Below are 16761 nucleotides of genomic sequence, written 5' to 3'. Positions count from 1 at the left end.
GAATTAAAGTTTCTATCAAGCTCGAAAACATTGACACACAAACCACACAGATATGAGATGAGGAAGAAACCATAACTCACTGAAAATACCGAAGAAGAAACGTACGACTCTTTCATCCATATGACGTATGAGAATGTCTTCTTGGGGTTTTCATAAACAGGAATTTAGGATTTCATTCATTCATTTAGGACTTTTAACCTTTAAATAACATGTAAAAACATTTATATGTTTAGACTTTTTAGATTTCTTTTAGATCATCTGGATTCTTAACTGGGACATACAGTCACATACTCCCAGACTCTTATCTTAAAGGTTTTTATTAATATAGTGGGTCATCCTGTCTCAAATCTTTACCACTTCAACATTTAAACATATCATATCCAACTAATTTAATTAATATTCGGCTTAAAAATGATGATTCCACCCAAATTTCATTGAGCACAAGGTCCAGATGCCTGGGAGCCCATCAACAAAGTAGAGCATAGCAAAATGTTTAAATAAATATGGACCTGCGAAAGAGCTTTAAAACAAAACGAGAACCATTTCTCTGTGAACTATATTAAAGGAGATGTGACCATTTCCCCAAAGATTTCAAACTTCGTAGCTCATATCTCCTTTAATTAGGATCCAAATCAAGATGACAAATTTCCTTTGACGATATTTTGACATGGAATGACCCAACTTACACTTTACGTTTGTTTTCCATCCATCCCTCCATCCACGAGACACTTCAGAACAAAAGAAGCATAAATAAAAAATTTGCACTTTCCCCACATTTGATTTAGGGAAACTACAGTCCAGTGCAGTGAACTCTCCGACACACTTGCCTGTGGCCGGTTGAATGCAGCACACATTACACAGCTGTCTGGCTCTCAGAGACTGGCACTCAGATAGAGAGACATTACAGTCCATAACCTCCGGGTGTCTGAATGTGCAAGAGTGCTGAGCTCTTTACTCTCAAAGGGAGTTGTGAGAGAAGGAATGAAGGGAGTGGGAGTATAAGTCTTAACATGCATACACAACTATTTGATCCAAATGAGCCTCAGTAGATCACCAGAGTCGTTTAGAGAGTGAGACCGGCAGAATCTTGGAGGTTCTATGAAATCCACAAGAGATGCATAACACGCTGTTTTGTTGACAATTAACATAATCCTCAGACTGCGAATTAAACCCAACAAAATGACTGCAATAACACGGGCTGCACAGCCATAAAACAAAGCAGCTTTAATAGCTCTTGGTGGATCTCGTCTTTCTGTGGTTGTGGCAAAAATAAAAACATCAGCATCCATACTGATCAGCCACGAGTTACTCCTCACTTTCTGATGTGCGAATGAAACTTCACCATCAGTAAAACATACGCGCTGCACTTGTCAGAATCACTTGGATTAATCCCATGATCTGCCCCCGTGCAAAACCATTCCTCGCATCAATCTTGCCGAAGCCATCAGAGCTCGCTGATTAAACTCCAGCAGAGGAACAATAGTGCGTGGGCTGGGGTTTGAATGCAGCCCGACCATATCATGATGGCGACTCTCTTGTAGGAGCCCAACAGGCAAAGAATGGATGTGAGCCAGGTTTGGACAAACAAAACAAGTGGTTGAGAGTGAGAGCACCCACAGCAGACAATGGGCGCCCCCCCCTCCTCCCCTCTCTCTGTAGCCTTTACACTCTCTGCACAGCCGACAGCCCCGTGTCCCCCTGACACCCCGGCTCTCTGTCGTCTGCCGGCTCTTTGTTTTCCCGTCAGTCGGTGCAGGGTATCCTGCCAGAACTTGTGAACGGAGAGAACACACACTTTTGCTCTTGGTATGTCTGAATTGCAGACAAAGACTAAGGAACAAGACTGATGCATATTGTGTGTGTGTGTGTGTGTTTGTGTGTGTGTGTGTGCATTACTTTTTGTTACTTCTTACGACCTTATCCCATTTCAAACACCGGCCCTTCAAGGAACCAAATCCTGATCCTGATATGGCAAAACTTACATTATGGGGTCCTGGTTGAGGTAAAGGAAAACCACAAGGAATGGAAGTCAATGCAGTTTCCTATCAATGATAGCTGTGCAAACTTTGTTATTTTCCCCAAATTCTAAAAAATCTTTGAGTTCTAACAAGGTTTGATGTTTTTGACTTGCTCTGATTCAGTCTGTCACTGACAAGCTTTTATTTTGAAAGTCGAAATCAGACTTATTCATATAAGTTTTGAATGCAGATTTTTAACTTTCTCTCTACAGATCCAGATTCCCACGTCTCAAGCTGATACAACCCACATGTGCAAGAACCTTTCTTTTTCTCAAATGTACAATATGAACAGGAATCTACTACTAACCCACACCCTGAGAGAACAAAACACAAAAACAAAAGAAAACCAACATCTTCAACCACTTCAAAACTTTCAAAACCCCAGACACGACAACCAACCAATGTTTTATGAAGGCCCGGTATGCTGAGCTCTCCGGGCCACCATACTCTACATCCTGTTTAAGTCCCCTCCTCAAACCCCCCAAAAGCAAACAGACAAGCAAACAGAGGAAGGATCACTCTTCCTGTGTAGATGCACAGATAAGATATACAGAGCACAAACAAGTAGTGGAACTTAAATATGAGGAGAAACAATTCTACATGTGATCAAATGAAAGACCAATCACAATACAAACATATATTATTAGAAACAGTATAATTAATTGTATATCTGAGTATTAAGTGCAGTACTTTTTTAATTATCCAGCAACGACATAATAGACTTTCAGTGAATACTCCTGGTTGGCTGGTGTCAGTGCACCGGTGTCACATGGTGCCGTATATGCTAATGACAGCACAGAACAATAGGTGGGCCATGCACATTTCATGGCTGTTGACCTAAATGCCGGCGTTTTAATCCAGACTTGGCCCTGAAAGCAGCTCAAGCCCGACGTTCAGACGCAGCCCTTGTGTGGCCTTGCCTCTAGTCAGAGAGTGAGACAGTGCTGCTAATCTGTCTGTATCTGCCAGCGTGTTTCACCAACCTGCCGGAGCGACAAGTACGTGACAAGATATCACCGCCAATAAGAAAAGAAGGTGGGCAGGATTAAGGGACAGAAATATAAACCGTGTTACTGTTTAACTGAGCGCAAAGAAAACCACGTTCCTACCACCATGGGCCGGTTGGGAGTATTGGGGCCAAGGGGCCGTCATGATTAGGAGCGTGTTATTCGAGGTGATGCCACGATGCATCAATGTCACGCTAACCAACGTCCACTCACTCCCCCCCCGTACAAGACTATGCCCCCAAAACTCAGCAATCCAGGAACCATCCAACTCCTGCTGTTCTCTTTGTAATGTGTCAGGAATAATAACTGTATATGGTTCTTAGAGGATTTTCATTAAGCTGCTCAAGGGGCAACTTTTACTAGGGAACTCGTCATTATGTGGTGCAGGGTATTTACTAAAACAACTTTCTTTTCATGTGCACAGTGGTTGACTAATAAGAAAGTGACCCGTGTCCAACACTGGTGCGATAATGACAGAAAACATTAAGTTTCTCGAAAAGAGATATAACCTTTTAAAGGAGGATCACTGCGCATCACACTTCACAACTTGCTGTGTAATTGTGATCCTTCCAGTGCTAAATTTCTATCGTATGTGACGTGTCGGCGAGTAATTGTTAAGTTTTTACTACTGAGTTTTTCTGTATTTGCTCCTAAAAGGTACAAATAAATTTGCACAGAAGTGAACAGAATATATTAATGATGAAAGTGAAGCTACATTTTAAAATGGATTTGGTAGATACATTGAGGACAGTTTAGGTTTTGGTCTAAACATGTGTTTTTAATGGTTTTAAAAGGGATTTTAATTGTTGGTAACTACATAAAGACTTCCTTCCTTCCTTCCTCCACCCCCTCCCCACATCTAAACAACTATAGCCTGATGAAAACAATGTTAAGAATCACGCATGGAGCCTTTGTAGATTGGGTTTTCTCACTCTGCCTTTCTGCAGCTCTCACTCACAGCGTGGTGTCAAATTGTTTGGGACAATTATAAACTGCTGCAGTGCCGAGACCTGTGAGTGACCTTCAGCTCTGATGCACCTGCCCGGAAGAATTTCACTCAAATGAACTGACCAGACTGAGCGATAAAGATTGGGAGGAAGAGTGTGAATTTTTGTTTTCATAGACCAAGATTGATCCTGTAGGCTTTTCCTTACCCGTGTCTACAGATTATTACAGAAGATACAATACAACTGTCCCATTTCGTCTCCGTTCTTCAGCTGGTTGCATAAACTGTAAAAGGTCTTGAAAGATTTCAGAGAGAGACGAGTATTTCAGCCCTCACAGCTCGGCAGTCTAAATGGTCTAGTTCTGCTTGTGGCCTCTGGTTAATGGGCAGACTGGCTGTCATCCCGATAACATCACTGGGTGAAAAGGTTTGTGAAAGGCAAATGAGTTTCAGGATTTCTATCTATTCTCTGTGCACTGTACAAAAGTGTTTCAAATATTTACCCTCGCTCCTTCTGTTTTATGGCACAGGGCGTCTCCTCTTTATCACCATTTCCACTGTTTAATTATTCCTGAATGATTTCTACATAAAATAGAGAGAGTCTAGCGAGTCCTGAACTTCTAACTGTTCCCCAAATTAATGAATTCATTGATCAAACAATGAAAAGACAGGGAAATCTTATTTTCTGCCTGCCCGCTCAGCTTTGAGATGTAAAACAGGATTTTCTCTGAAAAGCAGCAGCTGATTCTTTTGGCCCCGATAACCGACAACTACAATTAACATTCAGTCTGAGGAGGGAGAGTGGACAGAGATGTGTTGTGTGAAGATGCTCAGACACACACACACACACACACACCCACACACAAACACACCTGACAGCTGCACTTTAACGCCCCGTCCAGGTTATAAGTCTAATTATCCGGTGGTGGCAAGTGTGTGTGTGTGTGTGTGTGTGTGTGTGTGTGTGTGTGTGTGTGTGTGTGTGTGTGTGTGTGTGTTACCAGCGGGAGGGGGCCGGGTGGCTGGGACCTGTGATTTGATTTTTGGAGGAGCAGATGGCAGGCTGCTGCTGCTGGAAGGCATTTGGGGTGTGTGTTGTGTGGGGGTGTGGGGGTGTGTGTGGGGGTGGGGTCTTTACTTTCTAGGAGTGCAAAGTAAAGCTTTTCATAGAATCTATGGGATTAGTTGGTTACCATGGGTTACTGCTATGTTGTGATTCTCATTTAAAGACCTGATAATATTTGGTGATACACACCTTAAATGAAGCACTGACACCGAAACCAAAAGATGATTTGTTTGTATTTATGAATTATAATATAATTCATTTATGAGCTGAGTAACTGAACAAAGTTGCTACATTAATCTGTACACACACTAAGTCAGTTTAGCCTTCTGAGCCATCTTTGTGTTTAACAGCACCACAAACTACAGCGCCAGTAAAAACTCAACATTATAACTTTTTATATAGATAACTGCAAGGTTGTTTTATTAGGAACATAATAAAACTGAGTGCATCATAAAAATCTAAATGACAGATATAAAAGCCTGGTCTCTGTAACAAGTGTGTATCTTTGTGTGTGGAGAGCACATCCACAGAAGTGTTATTGGTCTGGTGTCCGTTTCTGTGCCTTCTGTGTCATTTCCAAATACACACAACAGAATATTCTTTTCACTTCGGATGGAAAACGTATCCCTCGCCTCGAGTGAACTCTATCATATACTGATTACACTCTGGGCTGGTTGAGATTGATAAACAGATATCGATTCTCTGGTCCGGCTCGGTGGTTTGAAGGAAAACATGGATCCCAAAATGTTTGTGTTGTCATTATAGGAACTGACATTAGGAAACGCCCTCTGCTCTACAGCCAAGATATAAAACACTGTCCAGCACCTCTACCAGAAATTAGTCATTTTACTTATTTAGTTTTAAACCGAAAAGGAAAAAAATCACTATATAATGACACATTTATGAGTTTGGTGCATGTCGTCAATGTGGCAGGATTTTTGAATTTTCAGATAAACTTAGGAATTCATTGTTCCTTTATAGATTGACACAAATCTCCCAAAAACTAGATTCATCTTTTAAACATTCGATAAATTGGCTGACAAGAGAACATTATTTATTTCCTATTCATAAAAAGTTGATGTCTTGGAGGAACATAGAACAACGATGGAAGTGGAGAACAGCCTTTTGTTTGTGTGTCCGCCAGTATGACGTCACTTGGACTGTGAAGAGGCTCATCAGTGTCGAGAGGTTACACACAAACAAGTCCGCTCCACAAGTAGTCAACATGCATACAGAAGAAGTAAAGACTATGTTGACATATGTGAAATATTATTTTGCACTGGGAATAACAAGAATCCCCTCAGCCTAGATTACAGAGAGCACGCACTGACTTCCAGTGATCTGACTGCTGCTGCAATGGACAGGATGTTGCCAGGTGTCCAGCTCCGTGCTTTGGTTCAAGTTACAGGCTTAATGGGTTAAACCCTCCAATTAGACTTTTAATTCGATCCTGAGATGATCCTGCTGCAGCCGAGAGACGAACACGGGTCAAAAGCAAAAGACATCATGTCGAGAACATTCTCGCTGTAGCCTTAGGGTCGTTGCACTGACAGATGTGAAACACAAATTCTGTCTGCTGCTGAAAAGAATATCCTGAAGAAAATTGCTCCAGAAGAGAAGAAGCATTTTGTAAGTGCGTGTAACTTTTTCACATGAAGGTTTTCAGACAGAATAATAAAGGCGTCTGTTGAAAAACCCAAACAGGCTTCAAATCCACTGAATCATCATCAGAAACACTTCCTGACTCCTACATGTAAACATTCACCTCTAAAATTAATTATTAAATCTGGAATCTGTTGCTTGTATCCAAAGGAGTAAATGCTGTGGAGGACTTGAGGACTTGGTGACACCGTGTGTGAAGATTAACTACAGAACCACTGCCTCCAGCTGATGAGGAGAACTTCACAGTGTCAGACTGAAGGATGAATGGATTCATGTTCCAGGAAAAGAAGATATCATTCATCAAATGACGCTGAAATAAGAGACTGCTGTGACTAATGGCTGATGTGTTTATCGTTTAAAATCCTGTGGTGAGGATCTGAAGAAGATACACGATGTGGTCGGCGTGAGTTGTGTGATGTGTCATTTGAAATAGTAGAGTGCCTCTCCACAATCACAACTGAAATGATTGATTGATGATTTGAAAGATAAATACGCAGCTAGAAGGAAAAGGAAACACAAACTTACTGCATCAGATCTGCCTGATCTTACAATTTGGATACCTGACCTAAGTCAAGCTGGGTTTGGACAAAAGTGTTAAATGATATCTGGGATTGGGTCGGGTTTGGTCTCACTGGCTGGACTCTCTACTTGATTTATTCAGACACAAACAACACAATACCCGTCATGTTTAGGTCGGGCTCGGCTAATTTTCTCTCAGGGTTCAGACAAACCATTGCTCCACAGTCACAGAAACAAACAACAAGTTTAAGACCATCCAGCACAGGAAACTTTAAGCTATGATTAAGTTAAATATACAGTGACATTCTGGATACTATTAAATAACCCTGACAAACCCTTATAAACTGTGTTCCTGTTGTGTGCTGGCCTGACAGAGAGGACGCTGGTCTGGCTCTGTCAGGGGAGATAAGAATCACTATTCTCATGAGTCACTTATCTGGACTGTCAGAAATCCTGCTGTCGGCTCACAGGAAACAAACAGCAGCTCTTTTGCTTTTCAGACTTTACTTTTTTTAAATGAGGACATTGTTTTCCGTTTCATGTACACTTAACGTCAAAGTTATTTCAGCAATAATCAGCAGCTCAGTGGAGTTGTTCATTTAATTATACAGCTCAATTTCACTAACAATTAAACAGCTGTTTTAGATTTTATGAGAAAAGTCTTTGTGAACATTTTGACCTTTGTTCATAAACACGGTTTCACTGCTACACCGACAGTAAACAGGCAAATCGAACATGAAATCCACTGACGCACGAACAGCACGAGCAGATTCAAGAAACGTCTCAATGAGTTTAAAAAGCTCAATGTGACCATTTGCTGCGTCACAGGGGAAATAATCATATTTGGTTCTCTTGATGTGTTTCAGGCATTTCAAAAATCCATTGTAGGCACCCTCAGGCAGTGCAGAGCAGAAATGTGGGAGCAATTATACTTAAGTTCTTCTTGCATTTAAAAGTCTAAGCTATATTCCCTGCCTTTTAAACTTTCATTCTGTCATTAGCCAGGGGTCTGTTTTATGTCCTTTGCTATAAAACCTTTGAAACTGGTGAAAATAATTGTATTTGTATCTTTGCATTCAAAAGTTTAGTCCTTTAAAGTTTTGACAATAGAATTCTATATACATAAATATGATGTGAATCTCATAAATGCATTCCAGCCCTTACACAACCTCACATCTGCCATAAGTTGACCTAACTTTTTCATTCAAGTTCCTGTCAAGTTCAAAAGATTCTTTTGAAAATCTAACTTTTATACATTTCCTCCTTTGTGATGTGTCATTTATTTAAGTATAATTCATCCTCGACATTTATCATGAGCTGCAGTTGTTTAAATCACTTCTGCGAGATGAGTTAAAACAATATAATCAATAATCATAATGTAAGGAGTCTCCCAGATGAGGACACATTGACATAAATCTTTTCGACGAGGGCCACCGTGTGTTGGAGCTCACCTCGTCTCCCACCACCAGGGACCCTCAATGAGAATCTCAGCTGCGTTACCGCGGTGGACGTGTCCCAGAGGGATCAGATTGTAGCGAAAACAGCCTCCGACGGCTTCATGAGGTGTGGAGGACACCACACTGATGGTTATAGCAAAAGGCTTGAACTCCAAAGTGTATTCATTAGCGCCTTGTTGAAATAACTGTGGCTGTGTAATTACGTACGGATGATTAAGGACGATGTGATTACCTCCGCTGCTGACACAGCTGAAGCCGATAAATCACAGCGGTTTCTGGAGATAAAACCTTTCGGCTAAAACGCTCAGCCCCGCAGGCCCATCTGGTTTTCATGTGCACATCGTCCGACCTCATATTCTCTGAAAACAATGCAGGGAACTCCCTCTGTAACGGCCGGGTTATGTAATGATAGTCAGTGAGCTCATGGATTGGCAGGAACCAGAAAGTACCTTGCTTCTATGGATGGTTTTGCTATTGTCATCTACACAGGAGGATACGGTTGTAAATCAAACAGGGATGATGCTTTCAGACCAAGGAGGTTATGTTTCCACCCTTGTTCATTTGTTTGTTGGTTGTTCTTGTTTGTTTGTTTGTAAACAGGATTGCGCAAACACTACTTGATGGATTACCACGAAACTTAGTGCAAGGATGGAGTATGGGCCAGGAAAGAACCCATTCAATTGGGGTGTGGATCTGGACAAAGGTGTGGATCCAAGAATGTTTCTATCACTTGCTTTAAGATTGGGAAAATGGGTGTTTGTTGACTTTTCTTCTCTCTCTAGATTTATGTTCTGTTATACTTATATATGTCCAATTGTCTCTATTATAGTAATTTACAACCTGTATTGAAGATCTTGTATGTTTTGTATTTTATTTTTTGTTTTAATTGGGTCTGTATTTCATATAAGACATAACTGGTTTCGACCACACCCCACGTGTATTGTTTAACATTTAACTTCATGCAATTTGTATTAACGTTGATTGAAATCAGGCATATTTAGGGGACTGATATCTATGCATGTGTGTAATATGGTGAAGGCTGATTTAACTGTTGGGCCTTGGCGGAGGTTTGCGCTCTACTGAGTGTCCTTGACAGACTCACCTGCTTGCCCTCCAACGTGTACAGCCTCCTCACGGCTCCCGAGTCCAACTTGATGGCCTCCGTGATGTCGGTGAGCACCTGGTCGAAGGAGTGCGCCGTCTTCTTGTTGAGCAGTATCCGAACGGCCTTGCGCGGTTTGACGCCGCTGCGGATCACGGTGACGAGCTTCGGTTTGATGAAGTCCTTGGACTCGCGCTGCACCAGCAGCATGAGGGAGGAGAGGGAGCGCGAGGTGCCAGTTTTGCAGCCCACCGACCAGTTGGGGTTGACGTTCTTGGTGTAGTCCACACGTCGGAAGGGTTCGTTGGAGGCGCACACGTAACTCTCACCTGGAGGAGGACAGAAAGTTGATGGTAGATATAGTCAACACATATTCACATCCAAGAAACAAAACACACAGTCATGCATCACACGTACGGAATGCACCATAAATACCGCTTCCACTTCTGCGTCAGACGAACGACAAAGAGTTAACATTCCTCAGTTGGAACAGAAAGGCACATTGAGAGGCCGGTCCAGCGTAACACACTGCCCTTCGTACCGTTCAGCTGCCGAGCTGCTGCACTGGCCTCCCTCCAAAGCAAAGCATTTTGTTTCATCTGCCAGCATTCCATCGGAAACGTTAACACGCAAATGTTTCCCCTCAAGAACAAAGTCGTGTGACAACAGGGGGCTGGCTGGTCAAATGAACACCACAGCAAGAATGTGTGGGGGGGATTGTTGTGGAGTGAGTGTTGAGAAACTGTTGTTCCTCAATGCCGAACGTGTTTCTTCAGCATGAGTAAGAATGTGACACATATTTTCTCTCGTGGCTGCATTCTATTTCTAAAGTATGTCAGTGTCCTTGAAGAGTAAAGCTACTGCTCAACAGGCGCAGACATAATTCCTCTTTCTGCATAATGAATAGCCCGATCACATTTATTGGATCCAATAGTGGAGCATTGTTTTTGCCATATCGTTCACTGCAGCAATATAAGAACTTCCCAGTGGCTGGGGTGTGGTATGTTAGGAAAACTGCATAGTAATTAGGTCAATCTCTGAGCCCATTGGCTGTCGTCTGACAAAGAATTAGCCTGTGGGGGCAACAGCCAACATTTTGGGGCCTCCAGTGCAGACGGTGGATATCTGGGCCAAGACTATCTTCTGTTCACCGTTCACTGTTTACAGTCTGAGTCCGCAATAAAATGTTACTGTTTACTGATAATACATAAAAGTGTCACAAAATGATAAAATTATCACACAGAGGGCAAAATGTATCGTACAAATACAATAATTATCGTACATCTGGCAACACTGACCCTTTTCAATCTGTTTTTAGAGATTATATTGAGGTTGGCCATGGAGCAAACAGACATGTTCGTTTTCAAAGCAGCCTAATCCTTAAATCCTACAAACCACACAAATATGTCAGTTAATAACTTTTAAAAAATGTTGTTTGTGAAACCATTTCCTCTGCCTTTGAGTAAATAGTGACTTGTTCTGGTTGCTGGATATGCATCAAGACAAATGAACGGAGCTAGAGTGTTAAAAAAAAGCCGTTTGAGACAGCGTGTCCCACGATACCTGGTTTTATTAAGCCTGCAATTAACCAGAGGCTAATTAAAGAGCTGGGACTCAGCTGAGGGGGGGCAAAATAAAACTGGGGCTGTCAATCATCTGAGGGAAACTGTCAGAGCTGGTGAAAAGTCTGTTCCCTGGATACCCGGGGATCTCAGGTGCAACATCTCCCAGTCATGCGAGAGGCCGCCTCCTCCGCCCGCCACCGGCTGCTGTCCTCATCTGCACAACAGCTGAGGCCGACCTCAACAGAGCTGCCTAACCAGCTCCTACTGCAGTGGTCACACAGCTGGCACCAATATAAGACCTCAGTAGATAGATGTGAGTGAATGGGAATCATAACACAGTGTTGAGGCAGTATACGATTTATCATGTCCAAAACAATGAAGAGACCCCATCATGCACTGATATTCTCAATTCTTTGTTTTGCAGACTTAATATTCACAGTGGTGGTATAGAAGGAATTAGACATACAATCCTAATCTGTGCCACTTGCAAATGTGTCAATCCTTGGTTTATTCTCTTGTCCAAGAAACTCATTTGAATTGTTAAAAGTGATCCCAGAGTAATTTATAGATATATAGGTCGAGCATTATGAACATCCACCTTCATGTATCCATCATCCTTACATTCAGGATGCAGCTCAGTTTTTAGCCTGGAGCAAAAAAATCTATAAATCTCTACAAATTAGACATTTAAAATCATTCATGACTGAGGGGCTCTTACAACTGTTGAAATTTAAAAAATAAACTTTCAGGCCATGATGACAAATCTCGGAAATTCCCTGAAATCAAATAATTTCATAAAAGAAAAAAAACATTTGCTTTAATTTTAGGTGAACCTCAAACTGTGGCGTTTGATTGGTGTTAGATCTCCCTGGTGTAGAAACAATGATTACAGCAATATATTCTAGCTTCTGACCATTAGTGGCAGCACTGAGAACATTATGCTGCAACATAGATTTTTTAACGACTTGTATTTGTTCTAAATGGCCATTGGAGAAAGTCTCTGGATGTGCTGCAGACGAGTTAAGCATAAATTAATTTTTATTCTGAAGCATTCTCGTCCTGATGAACTGAACGAGCCCTGAATCACAGAAAATAGAGGGCAGCTCTGTATTTTCTGTGATTCAGGGCTCATGAGGAAGTTCTCATTCAGCTTCCTCATTTGGTACAGGACCGTGACTCATGATGTGACGTCCCTGTAGCAGGGCTAATGCTATAAACAGCTATAAAATGTACAATATTTAAAACGCCGGAATTCCTCATTATCTTTAGCCGAGTTGAACATCCCCATTAGGGGACTTCATCTCACCATTTGCTAGAAATAAACCCTTCAGCATGCAAAGTTATTGTCCCATCTGGAGTTCCACTGTCAGCAAGTTGTCCGCACAGTAAACTACAAAGCTTCAGCTCCTGCTACCTCCCTGTGTTGTTTTCCACGAGCGCAGCAGTTCAATTTGGCAGGCTGGCTCCCGTCCGGGCCGTAAGGGGCACACATGTGAACGCTGCTTGATTGGCTTTCCGCACAAAAGAGCCCCAGCAGGCCTCAATCAATGGAGGACGGACCGCTGAGCTGTGCAGTAATGTGCCCTCTCTCCGTCCATTTGGATGGGTGAGTAAACGAGGACAAGACGCTGGAGCCGGCCACCTGCAGTCCGTCTCACGTTTGAGATGTTTTGACACCTATTGTCAATGCAGGAAAGAACAAGGATTTTTATGTGATTTGGGTGAACTGACCCTTTAAAATAAATCACTAACGGATCGCCCTGTCTATCGCCCTGTCTGCACTAAAGCGGATATTTTGCAGAACAAACTTTTCCCTCTGCGTTCGTGCTTCTCGTCTACACGTAAAAAAGCATCACTAAAAACGATATTTCCGGTATTTGTGTATCCATGTGCACATGTACAACAGAGTATTTGGGGAACCATAATGTCACAGCTCACTTTGTGCATTTCCACAGAAACAACAACAATGGCCGCTCTACGTTTTGTCTAATCACAAGTTTGCAGCCAACCTCAGCGTCACTGCACCACATCACATTCACAGGCTTCTTCTGCCTTAACCATTTCATAAGCAAAGTTATAGGTTAAAGAAATTATGAGCTACTAGTGTTGTTTTACGTTCAAAAACATATCCGCAGTAGTGTAGACGAGGCCGAAGTTAGTTGTTTAATTGTCGGTCAGAGGTGCAACTCTGGATCAAGCCAATGCACCAAAAAAAAACAACTTCACTTCTGCTGCAGTTTGCCAAAGTAGTGATGCCACAGAATTGAGATCAGACACTTGCTGGCCTAAATCTTCCTCGGGTCTCTCAGGGGGGACATGGCGCAGGAAATGAGCGGCGTGGAGGATGTGACACAAAAATAAACCAGTACATAAGAATAACGACTGCAGCGAGAGGTCAGCGGATCCTGAGTGTGCGTGGCCGAGCGGTAACCCCATCACGTTGAAAGAGGATTGCAGGGCAGGTCGCAGAGCAGACAGACATGAAGCTTAACTTATTACAGAGAGAGGTCACTGTCCCTGCAGGCAGAGCAACACAGCAGGAGAGTGAAAGGGCTGCTGACTGTGCTCAAATCGTGTCTGCAGTGCGCGGCTGCATCTGACAAAGTGGTTTTAAAAAACACATTTGTCTGGGAACTTGGACTCTGTTCTGTTACTTCTAACTATAATATCAATGCAATCAGTCAGTTTCCAGTCCATTAAAGCCCATTAATCCCCCCACCCCCCCTCTACACTGCAAGCAATAAACGGATAGTGTGGATATTGGAAAAGGGGGGAATCTTCCATCTTTCAAGCCCCAAGGGTGAGATTAAGACTTTAACAGCAAATTGACCTTAAAACAAAAACACACAGTCATCAAACATTTACTCCCAGGCAGGAGGTATCAAATACACATAAACTCAACGTGGAGGGAAGTGAAAGACCAGGAATGCGTGTGTGTGTGTGTGTGTGTGTGTGTCTCTGTGTGTGTGTGGGGGGGGAGGAGGGGTGCATGCATGGCACTGGGTCAAACATGTCACAAGAGTTATGTCAAGGATGCAAACTGGGTGAGTGAAGAGGGAAGATTTGCAATTCCAATCCGTTATAATGCGATGCTCCCTGGAGATAAATTGACAGTTTTCTACTGTGCGCAAATGAGAAATAACTCTCTCTGGTGGGGGGGAAAACTTTGTGGAGCCAGACTTCACATGTCCTGACCTTTAAAACCCCTGGCCTCACTCTCCCGAGGCTGTAGTGCACATCTGCATGAGCCAATCGACCAATATTCAAGGCAAAATGTAGCTTTTAACAAAACAAAATAATCGATTGCATGTCTGGATCAATGCACATTAGTCTGTCGTGCAACCAGGCCTCTTTCATAATGTATGGTGACAAGAGGAAGGTAGTGCATCCATCATCAACCCTTACCCTCCACTAACTCATCCAGGCTGCTGATCCTCCTGCCTCCGTCCAGCACGTACAGGCTCCGGACCCCCTGGGGGAGGTTGACGTTGTCCGACAGGGACCGGGTGAGCTCCATGAGCAGCGCGTCCAGGGACCTGAACCGGTCGTTGGAGACGGCGTACACCAGCCCTTTGAAATACTTGTCCCCGTTGCGGTAGAATCGCACTTTCTTGGCTTTCTTCTCGGACGTGAGTGACTGCAGGGTGCGCGTGCGGTAGAAGCTACAGTGCGCACTGTGCGCGGGGCTGGGGACCACCCCGTTGCCCCTGGAGCCGGGATGCACGGACCCGGTGGCCGAGTTGTTCCTGGGCGTCCGCTGCGGCTTCTCCTCGAAGTGCTCGAACTCAATGCTCCTGCTCAGAGACATGTTGCCTGTCACTCAATCTTCCTGAAAGAAAACAACACTTGAATCCAGAAGGGGTCCTTGCACGTGTGCGCCTCCAGTCACTCCAAGACCAGTGTGCGCACTCGCTTCTGCAACTTCTGCTTGTTGCAAAAACCAGCTTCCAGAGAGAGAGGGGGAAAAAACAATCTTCACCTCCACGGACACTGAATCCAGATGAATGAATTGATCTTCCTACAACACCCCGCCGCAGGAGCAGGAGTAATCCAAGTGCACTAATGCGCAGCAGCAGCGGAGTTTGACAGGCATCGCTGTGGAGTTTCCAAACCAAAGTTGGGTGCACCGCAGCAGACTGACCGCAGACCTCCTCCTTCTCCTCCTTCTCCCCTCACATCCTCTCTCTCACTGGAGTCTGAGTCAAACTGTCACATCACTGGATAATGAGGGAGCAGGAAACCCTCCCCAGCCTCAGGGTCCTAATGCCCTGAGCGTTGTTTCAGCTCATGTGTCCAGGACCTGAGGACCATGAAAGTCTTAAAGGTCCAGCCTGTCAGTGAAATGGGATCTATTGGCAGAAATTGAAAATAAAATAATCCTAGTGATGTTTTCACTTGTGTGGTCATCTAAATTGTAAGAATTGTTGTTTTCTTTACCCTAGAATTAACCCTTTATATTTACATAAGGAGTGGGTCCTCTCTACGGAGGCGGCCATGTCTTTCACAGTAGCCCAGACTGGACATACTTAACACCTTTTGAGTTTTTATGACAACTGAAGGCTACCACAGGTTCTAGCTCATGTTTGGAAGAGGAGGGTGAGGTGAGGGGGATTCAGCTTCAACACACAACTTCACCACTAGATTTCAGTAAATTCTACAAACTGAACCTTTAACTGTCCTCCTCCATGACCTGAATTATGTTCAAACTGTAAAAGTACCAGAAAAGTAGTTGTTTCCTAAATTAGACTCACCTTTAAAGTTAGTAAAGTCTGGGTCCCCAAAGCAGAAGTGATAAAGTCTATCTATTCATCTATCTGGCCTTATGTCTATTTATCTATCGACTGTAGATACATTTTATTTTTTTTTTAAATAGCAAATATTTCTTTATCCTGCACCCTTACAACAAAATTTTGTTATTTAGTCGCTTCTTTCTTTTCCCATGTATAATCCTATACCACCAAGTTTCATGGAAATCTGTTCTGTAGATGTTGTGTAGTCCTGCTAATAAACGTAGAATGGCACTCAGTTGTGTTCAAGGCCCAACAGTCACCACGTGAAACCATATTTAAATTCACTTAATCCAGATTTTTGATTTGGATCCTCACCAAACTGTACACACTCATAAATATCAGCCCTAACCCTAACCCATGAATTTTCATCAAGATCCATGAATTATTCTCTGCTGGACGCTCTATCCGAGGTCTGTCAAACAGTGAGCTTCATGGGTCAAAGCCAGTTTGACACTCTGCCTGTTGGGTTCATCGCTGTTCCCCACCAGGCTCGTACCTTCCTGTCACCACCTGGCACCGCACGGCACAGTCCTGAGCCTCACTTTCACTGCAGCTTGACAAAAAAACAAAACACAAACAGGGCAAACACAGTGTAAAGGACAGAATGGGGCTGAGTTAACCCACTTTTC

At 43.1% G+C, this 16761-nt stretch overlaps 1 protein-coding gene across 10 annotated transcripts in view; it reads right to left on the bottom strand.

Moving 5' to 3' along the window:
• dclk2a (doublecortin-like kinase 2a) overlaps positions 1-15670 on the bottom strand; it is a 36354-nt gene extending 20684 nt beyond the window's left edge. For 8 of the 10 annotated variants that reach the window (XM_035165898.2, XM_035165907.2, XM_035165945.2 and 5 more), the window contains exons 1-2: positions 14748-15552; positions 9778-10106 (exon numbers count right to left, since the gene is read on the bottom strand). In XM_035165898.2, coding sequence (XP_035021789.2) covers positions 9778-10106; positions 14748-15150 — 732 coding nt within the window. In that variant the 5' untranslated portion in view covers positions 15151-15552. Of the gene's footprint in view, positions 1-9777; positions 10107-14747 lie in introns of all 10 variants that reach the window. The other 2 variants (XR_007032265.1, XM_047337952.1) reach the window with 2 other exon arrangements.
• Positions 15671-16761: the final 1091 nt, after the last annotated feature.

This window comes from Hippoglossus stenolepis, chromosome 2 (genome assembly GCF_022539355.2).
Source record: "Hippoglossus stenolepis isolate QCI-W04-F060 chromosome 2, HSTE1.2, whole genome shotgun sequence".
NCBI lineage: Eukaryota > Metazoa > Chordata > Actinopteri > Pleuronectiformes > Pleuronectidae > Hippoglossus > Hippoglossus stenolepis.
This window is presented reverse-complemented; position numbering and strand designations above follow the sequence as displayed.